The sequence below is a fragment of the Bombina bombina genome, chromosome 5 (assembly GCF_027579735.1).
Source record: "Bombina bombina isolate aBomBom1 chromosome 5, aBomBom1.pri, whole genome shotgun sequence".
Taxonomy (NCBI): Eukaryota; Metazoa; Chordata; class Amphibia; order Anura; family Bombinatoridae; genus Bombina; species Bombina bombina.
The window spans coordinates 614,071,381-614,087,993 of record NC_069503.1 but is presented as its reverse complement, the minus strand read 5'-3'; the positions used below and the strand labels follow the sequence as shown (position 1 = coordinate 614,087,993).

At 37.8% G+C, this 16,613-nt stretch overlaps 1 protein-coding gene across 2 annotated transcripts in view; it reads right to left on the bottom strand.

Moving 5' to 3' along the window:
- The window catches only part of OTULIN (OTU deubiquitinase with linear linkage specificity), a 301,396-nt gene extending 290,141 nt beyond the window's left edge, over positions 1-11,255 (bottom strand). For both annotated transcript variants that reach the window (XM_053714574.1, XM_053714573.1), the window contains exon 1: positions 11,153-11,255. In XM_053714574.1, coding sequence (XP_053570549.1) covers positions 11,153-11,247 — 95 coding nt within the window. In that variant the 5' untranslated portion in view covers positions 11,248-11,255. The remainder of the gene's footprint in view (positions 1-11,152) is intronic.
- Between the last annotated feature and the right edge of the window lie 5,358 nt (positions 11,256-16,613).

The following is a 16,613-nucleotide window of genomic DNA, read 5'->3' as shown; positions in this document are numbered from 1 at the left end:
TTCCCAAGATTGCTTTATGTATTCCAGAATCTACCACTGTTAATTAAGAAGCCCGAGATTAGGAAAATCAATACCGCTATCAAAGATTATATATATATATATATATATATATATATATATATATATGGAAGCACATGAATTAGCTATAACAAATTAGTTCTTCAATTTTTTTTATTGGGAATGGGGCTTCCTAATATAACAATTTATAAATTAGTGGCAGTAGCAAAGATTGCATTAGACTGGCTGTTAGAAAGTAATCACTTCTCTCTTCTAGAAATTGAAAATCACCTAGTCAAACCTCTATATTTTAAAATATGCTACACTTGAAGATCAAAGACTTACCAGTGTATTTTAAGAGATTACAATTCTATAGAGATACAGTGGTGGCATGGCATAGAGTATGTAAATATTTAAAAGTAAATTTTTCTGCATCACAATTCCTAACTATTGAAGAAAATCATGAATTTAAACAAGGCCTTTCTTCCAAAAAAATTTCACATTGGCAAGATAAGGGGCTATTTAAGATTATTCAGCTGTTAAACAGAGATCAGGGCACAATTACAGTAAATTTTCACTGACAAATAAACATTATAACTCCTTTTTGCAACTCAGGCATTATTGCCTGAAATTAATACGGACACAAGGGGATAAATGGGACCTTGCACCACTAGCTCCAATTATTAATGCCATTACAAATGGCAAATATTCAATATCATTTCTTTACAACATAGTGAATAACACAGACTATAAATTACACCTTGATAGAGGGGTTGCAAAATGGAGAGAAATATATTTCACGAATCTCAAAGAACAACCTGCCTTGAAAAGTATGGAAAGGGTAGAAGAAGCATCATTAGCCGTACCCATGCAAGAACAGCACATAAAGATCTTATGGATGGCATATATTACGCCAGAGAAGATAGCTAAGTGGGGAGGTGTGGGGGAAAAAACCTACTGTATAAAATGCCGACAAAGCAGAACAAATCTGGTACATAGCTTTTGGTTATGCCCAAAGATACAAAAATTTTGGAAAATGGTAAATTTCTGGATTAACAAGTTCCAAATAATTATACAGACAGAACAGATTTTTTTTTTCAAATATGAATGGAGGTATCCTCAATGGAGGAAATTCATAACAATGGTAGTCTTAATCAGCAGGAACCTTTTTTTGAAAGGATGGAAGAGTGCCAGAGCACCATCTTTTTTGTAATCAGCAGGAACCTTTTTTTGAAAGGATGGAAGAGTGCCAGAGCACCATCTTTTTTGGCCCTTAAACAAAGTATCCATAAACAATTTCTCATAGAACAGCAAGATACTTGGTTTAATCTTGAAGTTAATATTGAAAAGCTCTTTGATAAATGGGGGAAATGGTTGAAAACCATATACCATGAGGAGCAAAGACGAGTAATTAAAACTTTTAAAAACACAATATATATGGAAAACTGTAGGCTAAGAGGTAAATGGCTTTCTGATCCAAATGATGGAGTGGGGGGGAGTAGTTTGAGGGGAAGGGATAACCAAGGCATGGCTTTAAGATGAAATATCAAGTCACAAATTAAGACTATATTATTTGGATGTAAATACAGGATGTTCCTTGTATTTTTTGTTTTGTGCTCTCTTTTGTTCTCTCTTTTGTAAATATCCAGCATGGAGGGGATTGTCCTCCATCGCTGAGAATATGCAATAAATATCAGGTTCGGAATAATTTCTTAAACAATGGGATTTACCATTTGAAATATGGGACTTATAACTATAACGAATGGACTGTTCTCCAAACAAAATTTGTATCATGCATGTTTTTGAACCTATGTATTCGCTCTTTTCTTTTTTGTGCAATTGTCTAAAAGAATCTTCCAATAAAAAGGGAAAAATTAAAAAAAAAAAAAGGAATATGTGTAGAAAGGTGATAATTGTAAGTCTTTACAGCAAATACCAAAAGCAGAAAGCGTAGGCAAAATGAAAACCTATGATGGTATGGATACAGATGAACATATGTAATTAATAAAATCACGTAAAAAAATACAGTAGCCTAGATTTAGAGTTTTGCGGCCAAAGGGGTGCGTTAGCTACGCGTCTTTTTTTTCTAGCACTGCTTCTAAACAACACTGGTATTTAGAGTTCTCTGAAGGGCTGCGTACAGGCAGATTTTCCGCCACTTCAACTCTCAATACCAGTGTTGCTTACGGTAGCGGCTAGCTGGAAAATCGTGCTTGTGCACGATTCCCCCATAGGAAACAATGGGGCAGTTTGGGCTGAAAAAAAACCTAACACCTGCAAAAAAGCAGCGTTCAGCTCGTAACCCAGCCCCATTGTTTCCTATGGGGAAACACTTTCTAAGTCTGCACCTAACACCCTACCATGAACCCCGAGTCCAAACACCCATAACCTTACACTTATTAACTCCTAATCTGCCACCCCCGCTATCGCTGACACCTGCATTACACAATTAACCCCTAATCTTCCGCTCCGGACACCGCGGCAACCTACATTATCCCTATGAACCCCTAATCTGCTGCCCCTAACATCGCCGACCCCTATATTATATTTATTAACCCCTAATCTGCCCCCCCAATGTCGCCACTACCTTACCTACACTTATTAACCCCTAATCTGCCGACCGGACCTCGCCGCTACTCTAATAAAGTTATTAACCCCTAAAGCTAAGTCTAACCCTAACCCTAACCCCCTTCCTAAATTAAATATAATTTTAATCTAACAAAATAAATTAAATCTTATTAACTATAGTATTCCTATTTAAAGCTAAATACTTACCTGTAAAATAAACCCTAATATAGCTACAATATAACGAATAATTATATTGTAGCTATTTTAGGATTTATATTTATTTTACAGGCAACTTTGTATTTATTTTAACTAGGTACAATAGCTATTAAATAGTTATTAACTATTTAATAGCTACCTAGTTAAAATAATTACCAAATTACCTGAAAAGTAAATCCTAACCTAAGTTACAATTAAACCTAACACTACACTATCAATAAATAAATTAAATAAATTAACTACAAGTACCTACAATTAAAAAAAACTAAACTAAATTACAAAAAAACAAACACTAAATTACAAAAAATAAAAAAAGATTACAAGAATATTAGGCTAAGTACACCTACTCTAAGCCCCCTAATAAAATAATAAAGGTCCCTACCCTATTCTAAATTAAAAAGTAACCAGCTCTTTTACCTGTAAAAAAAAACACAATACCACCCCCCAACATTACAACCCACCACCCACATACCCCTACTCTAACCCAAACCCCCCTTAAATAAACCTAACACTACCCCCCTGAAGATCTCCCTACCATGAGTCGTGTTCATCCAGCCGGGCACCGATGGACCAAAAGAGGACATCCGGAGCGGCAGAAGTCTTCATCCTATCCGGGCAGAAGAGGACATCCGGACCGGCAGACATCTTCACCCAAGCGGCATCTTCTATCTTCATCCATCCGGAGCGGAGCCATCTTCTTCCAGCCGACGCGGATCCAGCCTTCTTCCCCGACGCCTACTCGCCGAATGAAGGTTCCTTTAAATGACGTCATCCAAGATGGCGTCCCTCGAATTCCGATTGGCTGATAGGATTCTATCAGCCAATCGGAATTAAGGCAGGAAAAATCTGATTGGCTGATTGAATCAAGTTCAATCGGATGGCTCCGCTCAGGCTGGGTGAACACAATTCAAGGTAGGGAGATCTTCAGGGGGGTAGTGTTAGGTTTATTTAAGGGGGGTTTGGGTTATAGTAGGGGTATGTGGGTGGTGGGATGTAATGTTGGGGGGTGGTATTGTGTTTTTTTTACAGGCAAAAAGAGCTGATTACTTTGGGGCATGCCCCGCAAAAAGCCCTTTTAAGGGCTGGTAAAAGAGCTGGTTACTTTTTAATTTAGAATAGGGTAGGGACCTTTATTATTTTGGGGGGCTTTTTTATTTTAATAGGGGGCTTAGAGTAGGTGTAATTAGCCTAATATTCTTGTAATATTTTTTTATTTTTTGTCATTTAGTGTTTGTTTGTTTTTTTGTAATTTAGTTTAGTTGATTTAATTGTATTTAATTGTAGGTACTTGTAGTTAATTTATTTATTGCTAGTGTAGTGTTAGGTTTAATTGTAACTTAGGTTAGGCTTTATTTACAGGTAATTTGGTCATTATTTTAACTAGGTAGCTATTAAATAGTTAATAACTATTTAATAGCTATTGTACCTAGTTAAAATAAATACAAAGTTGCCTGTAAAATAAATATAAATCCTAAAATAGCTACAATATAATTATTTGTTATATTGTAGCTATATTAGGGTTTATTTTACAGGTAAGTATTTAGCTTCAAATAGGAATACTTTAGTTAATAAGATTTAATTTATTTAGTTAGATTAAAAATATATTTAACTTAGGGGGGTGTTAGGGTTAGACTTAGTTTTAGGGGTTAATACATTTATTAGAGTAGCGGCGAGGTCCAGATTAGGGATTAATAAGTGTAGTTAGGTAGCGGCGACGTTGGGGGGGACAGATTAGGGGTTAATAAATATTATGTAGGTGTCGGCGATGTTAGGGACAGCAGATTAGGGGTTTATAGGTATAATGTAGGTGGCGGCGGTGTCCGGTCGGCAGATTAGGGGTTAAAAATATTTATTATAATGGCGGCGATGTGGGGGGACCTCGGTTTAGGGGTACATAGGTAGTTTATGGGTGTTAGTGTACTTTAGAGCACAGTAGTTAAGAGCTTTATAAACCGGCGTTAGCCCAGAAAGCTCTTAACTACTGACTTTTTTCTGCGGCTGGAGTCTTGTCGGTAGAGGGTCTACTGCTCACTTCAGCCAAGACTCTAAATACCGGCGTTAGGAAGATCCCATTGAAAAGATAGGATACGCAATTGGCGTAAGGCCCTTTCCTGGCTGACTCTAAATACCAGCGGGCGGCCAAAAGCAGCGTTAGGACCCCTTAACGCTGCTTTTGACGGCTACCGCAGAACTCTAAATCTAGGCGAGTGTTTCTCAATTCCAGTCCTCAAGTACCCCTAGCAGGACAGGTTTTCTTAATATCCTAACTAGAGCACAGGTGAAATAATCAGCTGATCAGTAACCTTGGTTACTAACCTGCTCTCGTACATTAGCTGATTATTTCACATGCGCTCTAGCTAAGATATAAATAAAATCTGGCCTGTTAAGGGTATTTTATGGACTGGAGTTGAGAAACACTGAAATAATGGGCCATAAACAGCGCCATAAATATAATGAATGCAGAAATAATTCAAATTAGTAAACACAATAATGAAACAAAAGGAAGTAAAAAAGACATATAATTAAGAGAACAATAACAGGTGTAAACCTTATCAAAACCAGTTTAAGTAATAAGTAGCTTAATTAACACCCCTGTGTAAGCGAGAATAATAGGAATAGGAATACAAATGGGAAAAGAATAAATAAAATAAAAAATAAAATGGGAAAGAAAAATGATAAAGAATCCACCAAAAAAAAAACTTATTATAGACTATAGACAGTAGAGATGTGCATTTGTTTTTTGACGAATGTACATTCGCCACAAAAATTGAATTATTTTGTTTTAACTAAACAAATATCCGAAGCACCAAGGAAAGAATACAGCCGAAAAATCGTTACTATTCATTCATTTACATTTTTAAGGGTTTAATGTTTGGCCTTCCTCAACGATTCACAATCTGGTTGAATGCTACCTGATTGAAGGACCATTTGCTGGGTTGAAGTTACTGATAACTGAGGAAGTAAACTTCGAAATTGCACATGTGTGTATGTGCTCTAATTTAAAATTAAAGAACACATTTTCTGCTATTTTTGCAGAATGGAGGTCCTGGGTTCTGAATAATTGTACTCATCTGATGAGTAGGGTTCTAATTAAAAGTCGCTCCTTGGGGATAAAGTTACAAAGGTAACAAAGTTGAGTAGGAAGACACAACAACACTTAATTGCATAGCAAATGCATATGAGAAGGTATTAAATTGTCAGTAGATCATCCTTCTCAGGGATAAGTGATATGCATTTAGCTGCACCAGTTTACTACATAATGATTTAAGTGGATTTGATTTAAATAAAATAAATTTAAGTCACAATTTAAATCACTAGTAAGCCAAATCATGATTTTCTACATAAAGGTTTCATTTTTATAATAATAACTTTTCAGACAATTTTTTCCAGTTATGACAGAAAATTACTGATTGTTACCCGCTTTTAATTGAAACCCTTGAGAATGTTTGTATAGAAGCAAATGAAACTCATAGGGTTACTTTTAGCAGAAGGATTCTTCAAGGGAAGCTAGGTTGAATGAGAAGAAGATCCCTACTACCCCAGGAGCAAAACCATACGTGGACAGTGTATGTTATTACCACAGGCGTCACAAGTTGCTGATGCATTGTCTTTAATGCTTTGATGTTTTAGATAGCGAATTTAGAGGAACACACAACCTGACCCTCGCTGTGCGAGCTACTCCAGCGTTTTTAAAGGAAAAGCATATATACATTGGTCTCTCATCAACACCTGGAGGACATGAATAACAAAATGTATTCTTACCTGATAAAAATCTTTTCTTTCTTGGTAGTGAGAGTCCACAAACCCCAAACCAGAGCATTCAACTATCCTTCCTACTTCCCCTTCTCTCCCAGTTGTTCCATCCGAGGATAGGAAAAAGCAAGTGAGATGAAAGGGGTGCAAACTGGAACTGCCACCAACAGAAAAAAACAGGGTGGGTTTGTAGACTCTCACTACCAAGAAAGAAAATATTTTATTAAGTAAGAATACATTTTGTTTTCTTTCTAATGGTAGTGAGAGTACTGGAAATCCTATTTTTACAAATTGGAATCCATACCCAAGCTGTGGAGTCCACAAATAGAAACAAAGGGCGTGCATCATAGTCAAGGATCTAATTACTTGACACCAATGCCTCAAGTACCCTTCAGCAAAAAGAAGCATCAGCAGAGGCAAAAACCAACATCAGACTGGTAAAATGTTGTGAACGTATGAAGAGAAGACCAAGTAGCAGCTTTGCATATCTGTTCCACCGAAAGCCTAATTTTTAAAGGTCCAAGATGTAGAAAACGAACGAGCGGAATGAGCAGCAATATGAGCCGGAGGCTGATGAGCTACCTCCAAGTAAGCCATCCGAATAAGATTCCTCAACCCAGAAGACAAAGAAGGAGCAGTAGCCTTTTGACCCTTGCGCTTACCAGAGAAAAGAACAAATTAGCTTTGCGACTGGCAAAAATATTTAGCAGCATGAAGGTAAAACTGTAATGCGCAGACCAAATCTAGATTGTGCAACAACCTCTCCTTAGCAGAACAGGGATTCATACATAAAGGAGGCACTACAATCTCCTGATTTATGTTGTTAGTTGAAACTTCTTTATTCAGGAAGCCTGGTTAAGTTCTCAATACCGCCTTATCCTGTTAAACACCATACTGTCACGCCGCCCTAGTCGTTGCTAGGGGCGTGGCGTCTCCTTCCCTGCTCGTTGCCAGGGGTAGTGTCGGGTCCGGATGCGTGTGGCATCTTTGCCTCCTGGCTTGCTCCAACCATTGTCCATTCCCAAACAACCATGGACACACATAACAATGGACTTCATTGTGGACCTTCCTTCTTCTGACCACCATACAGTTATCTGGGTTGTGGTGGACCGCTTTTCCAGACTGGCTCACTTCGTACCCCTAACCAAACTGCCTTCTGCCCAAGAATTATCGTTTCTTTTTCTCTTGCATGTGGTACGACGTCATGTGAATATTGTTTCCGACAGAGGTCCACAGTTCATCTCTGCCTTTTGGAGAGCCTTTTGTAAGTTGATTGGGACCACTGTTTCCTTGTCTTCTGGCTAGCATCCTCAGACCAATGGACTAACAGAGAGCAAACCAGGATCTTGAAGCCTACCTTAGAGCCTTTGTCAACGCTCGCCATACCAACTGGTCTGAGTTGCAACCCTTAGCTGAGATGGCAAGAAACACTCATTGGCACTCTTCTCTTCGATGTTCTCCATTTCAAGCCGCAGCAGGGTATAAACCTTGTGTCTTCCCCCTTTCAGCTCAGTCCACTGGGGTCCCTGCCGCAGACCGACACGTCACTGGACTCACCACTCATTGGCAACTTATTCGCTCTCAGCTACGTTCAGCTGTCTCTAGATATAAGAAGTTTGCTGATCGTCATAGGGCTTCTGTACTTGCCATCCCAGTGGGTGAACATGTTTGGATCTCTACTCGACACATTTGTCTACGTCAACTATGTCACAAATTGGGGCCTAGGTTTATCAGCCCTTACAAGGTCCTGAAAAGACTGTCTCCTGTTTCCTACAAAGTGGCCTTGCCAAAAACCCTATGCATACATCCAGTCTTCCATATCTCACTACTTAAACCTTACATCAAGAATAGATATATCCAGCTCCAAGCTCCTCCTCCTCCGCTCCTGGTTCGTGGTGACCCCGAATATGAGGTAGCTAAGATCCTGGACTCCAGATACAGGCGCAGACAACTGCAGTATCTGATACATTGGAAGGGTTACTCCGTGGCAGATCGTTCCTGGGTTCCTGCCCGTGATGTGCATGCTCCATCTCTGGTCTCCAGATTCCATGCTGCTCATCCTTTGAGAACAACTCTGGTTCCTGGAGGAAACCTTTGAGGAAGGGGCTATGTCACGCTGCGCCGATCTAGCCGTTGCTAGGGGCGCGGCATCTCCTTCCCTGCTCGTTGCCAGGAGTAGTGTCGGGTCCGGATGCGTGCGGCGTTGACCTCATTGCTGCACGCTCAGGATACCGGTCGGACCTCTGTGGCGCAAATCCTGGGCCTATTTAAAGTTTGTAGAAACGATCTGTCACTGGCCAAGTATAGGCGTTACTTAGTCTGCTCCTGGGTGTGACAGATCGTTGTATCTATGTGCCTAATTACCGTTGCTGAACCTGCCTGTCCGACTACTATACCTGCTTTACCCCTTAACTGCTGGATTGTATTACTGTTGCCAAACCCTGCCTGCCTGTCTGCCTTATCTCTCTCTCTCTCTCTCTCTCTCTCTCTCTCTCTCTATATATATATATATATATATATATATATATACACAAATAGAATATACCACTAACCAGTAGTGGTATAAGCTCTGGGGCTAACCGAGCGCAAAACACAGGGTAAACACACAACTGTATATAAAGTAATAAATACTGTATATAATATAATATAGTAATATGTTATGTTATAAAATATGTGTATACAAAACCAAACAAACTAAAAAATAAATGCTTAAAAGGCCTTTGCAAAAATTTATTTGCGATTCAGACACAGCAAACCATTTTAAAAAAGTTTCCAATTAACTTCTATCATCTAATTTGTTTTGTTCCCATGATATTCTGTGTTGAAGAGATACCTAGGTAGGCATCTGGAACACTACATGACAGGAAATAGTGCTGCCAGTTAGTGCTCTTGCAAATGAATAACATTCTTGCAAAACTGCTGCCATATAGTGCTCCAAAAAATGGGCCGGCTTCTGAGCTTACATCACTGCTTTTCAACAAAAGATACAAAAAGAATGAAGAAAATTGATAAAAGAAGTAAATTAGAAAGTTGCTTAAAATTGTATGCTCTATCTGAATCATAGATTTTAATAAGAATCTCTATACTGCAATGGGAGTAAACATTTTAATAAACGGGAAATTATCCCCTCAATGTATCCAAATTAAGTATAGTCCTAGAAAACTATTATATCTATGCAAAACAGTAAGGGCTAGGTAAATTTAATTGGTAAGCTTCACCAATGCTCTGTCTGATTAATGAAAGCTGTTTCAGTCAAAACTTGCAGGAAATGTTTTACACTTCAGTAGTAATATTTATTGGCAGATCAGGACAACTGCATTTGTGTTAAACGTTCAAGGTGGCATAAAGTAGGCTTGTTCAATGCAGAAATGTCCAAAAAAGTTTATCAGTTCTGTACTTTTTTATATGAACATTTTATAAACAAATATGTTTATTATTTTAAAGTGAATGTAATGTTTCACGAAAGAGTACCCAGTTTATAAAAATACTATTAAAATCAGGGGCACTTTCATTCATGAAACTTTACATTCCAGCGTTTTTTTTAAAATGACTTACCTTTTTCTTCAGCAAAGCCGAACCGCTCGCAATCCTCCGCTCGCTTCTCATGTTGTACTTAGCACAGCAATGACGAAACCGGCTTCCGCCAATCACGGCGTGACCTTACGAGATGGACGCTCTGTGGTGCATGCCATGTTTGGATGAACCCGGTTTCGTCATTGCCGACGTAAGTACAGAGGAGCTGCGAGCGGGGATCGCCAGTCCAACTTTGCAGAAGAAAAAGGTAAGTATTTTTAAAACAACGCTGCAATGTAAAGTTTCATGAATGAAAGTGCCCCTGTTTTTAATAGTATTTTTAAAAACCGGGCACTCGTTCATGAAACTTTACATTCATTTTCATAAAAGCAGCCAGAGCTCTCCTTACAATAAACATGACTGAGTAATCACCAGCTACACCTGGAGTGCTTGTGCTATTTTAAAAATAAAAAATACATTTTAGTCTCTCTTTAAAATAATGTTCCAGGAAATCATTTAACACTTTACCAGTTTACCTTAGGGCGTTTTTTGTTTTGTTTGTTTTTTATATTTAAGTTTAGTCTCTAGGCTATGCCCCTTGTTTTTAGCCAGTTTTAATGGGCGTTATGAAGTTGGAAAAAGTTTTAAATTCTGCTGATTATGGATTGTTTTTTTTTTCCCGAGAAGCAATTCTCCATAACAAAATCTCTCTTTAATACACCAAGTCAAGCAGTTGTTTAGGGATTTAAAAAATAGAAGCTTTCTCTATGTATGCAATTATCATTCACTGAGGTGTACTCTGGAGGATTAGGGTTCAGTAGAGTGTTGTAACAGCCAGCATTGTATCCATTTAAATCAAAGGGCTTTTAATATATATATATATATATATATATATATATATATATATATATATATATATATAGTATATATGGGCTTGAGCTGTTTATCAATGATGTTTACTTTGTACTGTCCCTATACAAGGCAGGCTGTAGTCAGGCCTAGAATTGTGCACAGCTACACATAAAGCACAGTGCGCATAAGCGGATCACTTTTGAGCGCCCCAATACCACCAATAACCATTATAACAATACAGATCAGTCTATACCTTTTCGCAGTTGTTGGGAAGGGGTAGCGGCTAGATTCCATTCCTCTAAAGGACCCTCTGACATCACAGCAGTCACGTGACTGCATCAAGCACATGGTACAGAGAGTTGAGGAAGGGCGGAAGACTCAAATCAATGGGACATTTCTGTTGCGGTAGCAGCTAGATTCCATCTCTCTAAATGACCCTCTGACATCACAGCAGTCACGTGACTGCAATGATCAAATGGTACAGAAAGAGGAGGAAGCTGAAGGGCGGAAGACTAAAATCAATAGGACATTTCTGTTTCGGTAGCAGCTAGATTCCATCTCTCTAAATGACCCTCTGACATCACAGCAGTCACGTGACTGCAATGATCAAATGGTACAGAAAGAGGAGGAAGCTGAAGGGCGGAAGACTAAAATTAATAGGACATTTCTGTTTCGGTAGCAGCTAGATTTCATCTCTCTAAAGGACCCTCTGACATCACAGCAGTCACGTGACTGCAATGATCATCATATTCATCACTTCATGGTGACAGCTGAAGAAGAAGCAGAAGGGCGGAAGACTCAAATTAATAGGACAGATATTTCTGTTTTACTTCTGCTGCTGTGTTCTTGGTCAGGAGTTATCTGGACTTATGCTGTTCATGGAAGAAACACTAATGTGATAAAGGAGTGATAATAATTTGTGTTTTCATGAAGCTGAGATTCTGATTAGAGGCTGCTTTATAACAGCCAGCTAGAGATTTGTAGATTTTATTTTTCAACTGAATAATGGGAACCTGTGCCTAGAATTTGTACTAGAAACATGAAGAACTGGGTGTGGGAAAATATTACATTTCGAGCACAATATTTGTTTTTATTCTTAATTTTTTTTTTTTATTATTATTTATTTTGCAGGAGGGAATATGGGACTGCAGATGAGCAATGGGAAACCACTAAGATAAGTAAAACTGAACTTGCTAACTATACACAAATTGTTGTTGTCTTTTGTATGTTTGTTGGGGTATCAAGCATTACATAATTCAGCTAAAATTGTTAAAAGTTGTATATTTTAAACTTGCATTTTAAATTGAAATGAAATAAAACAGGAAAGAGTTAAAGCGATTGTAAACTTTAATAAAGGTAAAGCAGTTTTATTCATTAAAGTTTACAAAGATGTTAACTTTTAAAAATACTTACCATTGTGTTATGGTAAACATAATTACCGATCCTCCGCCCGCATCTCCTTTCTTTAGCGTAAGGATGACAAAGCTGGATTCATCATCGAACTGCTAAAGAAAGCAGGCGATGCAGGCAGATGATCGACGTTATGTTTACCATGGTAAGTAAAAAATAAGCGTCTTTGTAAACTCTAATGAATAAAAATACCCTTGTTTTTTCAGATTATTTTTTATCCCATTAAAGTTTACAATCTCTTTAATTATCTTATATTGTCACTAAATATTTTAACTACCTTCTTTATGTACTGGTAATGTTATTCACTACACTATGATTGACACTAAGGGATTATGGAAGGGGAGTGGTTAAAAGCTATATTGTGTATGACTGATGGGGAAGAGTTAAAGGGACATGAAGCCCAAAAAAATTATTTCATGATTTTAGATAGAACATACAATTTTTAACAACTTTCCAGTTTATTTTTATTATCTCATTTGTTTCATTCTCTTGGTATCATTCGTTGAAGGAGCAGCCATGCACTACTGGTTTCTAACTGAACACATGGGTGAGCCAATGACAGTCTGTATACATATGCAGCCACTAATCAGCTCCTAGAACCTAGGTTCTTTGCTGCTCCTGAGCTTACCTAGATAAACCTTTCAGCAAAGGATAACAAGAGAAGGAAGCAAATTAAATAATAGAAGTAAATTAGAAAGTTGTTTAAAATTGTATTAATGTCTAATTATGACTTTACTGTCATTAATCTCTCTCCATGTGTGCGTGCACGTGTCTGTCTCTTTGTGTATGTGCCTTTCTCTGAGTCAGAAAAACGGACACACTGTACCTGCCAGTGTGTCTCTCTCTTTCTGTGTCTAAGTGGGCCTATCTATCAAGCTCCATATGGAGCTTGAAGCACCGTGTTTCTGGCGAACCTTCAGGCTTGCCAGAAACACCAGTTATGAAGCAGCGGTTTAAAGACCACTGCTCCATAACCTGTCCGCTTGCTCTGAGGAGGCGGACAAAGATCACCGCAATTCAACCCGATCGAGTTCATTGACACCCCACTGCTAGCAGCCGATTGGCCACAGATCTGAAGGGAGCGGCGTTGCACCAGCAGTTCACAAGAGCTTCTGGTGCAATACTGAATGCGGAGAGCGTATTGCTCTCCGCATTCAGCGATGTCTGTCGGACATGATCCTCTGATCGGATCATGTCGGACAGACACATAATAAATAGGCCTCTATGTGTCTTTCTCCCTCTCTGACAATTTTCTCGCTCTCTCTGTCACTCTTTTCTTACTCTTTCACATTCTCCTTTTCTCTCGCTGTCACTCTTTTTTTCTGTCTCTCTCTCCCCCTTTTCACGCTTTCTCTATCTCTGTCTGTCACACTGTCACTCTCACGCTGTCTCTTGCTGTCGCTCTCATGCTTTTTCTCTCTTTTGCTGTCGCTCTCATGCTTTTTCTCTGTCAGACTTGCTGTCACACTTTTGTTCTCTCTCATCTTCTTTGTCTTTCCTTCGCTGTCACACTCTCTCGTGCTTTTCTCTTTTGCTGTTTCTTTCTCGCTGTCTTAACTCTTTCTCTCTTTCTTGCTATCTTTCTCTCTCTTTTTTTTCTTTCTCTCTCGCTCTTTTTTTTTTTTTTTTTTTTTTCTATCTCTCGCTGTCACACTCTGTATCACTCTCTTTTTCACTGTCTGTAACTCTTTCTCTATCTCTCTTACTGTCTTTCTTTCACTCACTGTTTCTCCCTGTCACAGTTGCGTGCTCTCTCTTTCTCCCTCCCTTTTGTCTCTCTCTCTCTCTCTCTCCCTCCCTTTTGTCTCTACCTTTCTTGCTATCACAGTCTATCTCACTGACACGCTCACTCTTTTGCTATTGCTCTCGTTGTCACTTTCTCTTCTCTCCCTCTCTCTTACATTTCCCTTTCCTCCTCCTTACAGTGTATCTAATGACAGTTTCAGTGTGTAGAGAGTGTAACAGGAGAGAGGGCAATGGCATTTAGGCTGTGTGACAAGAGAAAGGGTTGCACAAGTTTGTATTGGGTTGCACAAGATTGTATTGGGTGGGTGGTGAATCATGTAAATAAGTGTGTGTGTAACAAAAAACTTATTTTTTTCCTGCAGATCTAAAGAAGATGTTCAATAACAATAAAATAAACTTATCTCGGGATACTGGCAGTATGCACATAGTGGTGATGTGAGATTTAGTGTAACGTTGTATACACAGACAGTCTCAGGACAACTGCAGTATTGAGATAGGTGACATTGTTACACAGACAGTCTCAGGATAACTGCAGTATAAAGAGAGGTGACGTGAGATTTATTGTAACATTGTTGTATACACAGACAGTCTCAGGACAACTGCAGTATTGAGAGGGGTGACGTGGGACTTACTGTGGTATTGTTGTATACACAATCTCAGGATAACTACATTATGCTGCAGGTAAATGACAGGAATAATAGGCACAATGAATAATGACTGTACATAATTATGCTTTAACAATGCTTAACTAAATATTATATATGGTGTATACTGTTCCTTGAATGTGTCCTTTTCACTCCAATGACTAGAATACAAAGTTTTATGATGATGATAGAGTTAATAATAAAATTATACAAGAAAGACGGCGTTGTGTCAGTGTGCTGGGAGTGAGACGTATATATTATTATTATTATTATCGGTTATTTGTATAGCGCCAACAGACCCTGCAGCGCTAATCCCTTTATCAGTGTTATCATTTTAGAGATACATTAAACACTTTAGTTTCCTGATATAACATGTTTAATTTTGTGCAGTAAAAGAACTGTCATTATTTTTCTTGTTGTCGTGAAAAAAATAAAATGTTTTTCTTTATACTAATAGCTGTGTTCGTACTTTATTGATTTCATATTATGCATTTTTTTGAGGATATTTAGTTTTGTCCTGAACATACACAATCCCCCTTAGATCCATAATACATTGAGGGGAATATCAACTATAAACAAATATGTAGAGATTCTTATAAATGCTTTATTTACATATAGTCCATTCCACTATAGACTCACTGTACTCAAGCAAACTTCGCTTTTGTACTATAAATGGACAAATCAATTGCATATTTAGAGAAATGTCAAAATAAAGTTACATTACATTATTGTTTGGTTTGTGGCCTTTTTGGGAAAAGCTGCCCTACTGCTTCTATAGTGCGATGATTTAAATGTGACTGTTATTAAAGAAAGAGTAAACTTTGACGATTCAGTTTTAAACAATTTTCCAATTTACTTTTCTCTAATTTGCTTCATTCTCTTGGTATTATTTGGTGAAAAGCATACCTAAATAGGCACAGGAGCAGACATTTTCTACTGGGAGCTAGCTGGTGATTGGTGGCTGCACTTATATGCCTCTTGTTATTGGCTCACCCAGTTCCCAGTAGAGCATTGCTGCTCCTTCAAGAAATTATACCGAGAGAAATAAACACATTTCATAATAGAAGTAAATTGGAAAGTTGTTTAAAATTGTATTCTCTATCCAAATCTGAAAGGAAAAAAAATCAGTTTTATATCCCTTTTAAATGCTAGGAACTTAATCTCAAGAAACATGTAGAAGGAATTTTAAAGGGACAGTCAACACCAGAATTTTTGTTGTTTAAAAATATAGATAATCCCTTTATTACTTATTCCCCAGTTTTGCATAACCAACACAGTTATAATAATACACATTTTACCTATGTGATTACCTTGTATCTAAAACTCTGCAAACTGCCCCCTTATTTCAGTTATTTGGTCAGACTTGCATTTTAGCCAATCAGTGCTCACTCCTAGGTCACTTCACTTGCATGAGCTCAATGTTATATATATGAAACTCATGAACTAACGCCCTCTAGTGATCAAAATGCATTCAGATTAGAGGCAGTCTTCAAGGTCTAAGAAATTAGCATATGAACTTCCTAGGTTTAGCTTTCAATTAAGAATACCAAGAGAACAAAGCAAAATTGGTGATACAAGTAAATTTGGAAGTTGTTTAAAATTACATGCCCTATTAAAATCATGAAAGGTGTTTTTTTTGGGTTTTTTTTAACTTGACTATCCCTTTAACTGTGCTTAGAAAACATTCAAAACAAACATAAACACAAATTATATGATGAACTGATCTTATGAATACAAGTGTAGAATAAAAACACCAGTGAAACCATGCAAGGCACAACACCATTACTTGGTAGCCTTAAATTAGAGACATTACAGTGATGAGTGCATTTTGGTTTTAACAGACACATTTAAAAAAAAAAACGATTCTGTCATCACTATATCAACAGCATATGTGTATATGCTGTTTTATGCCTT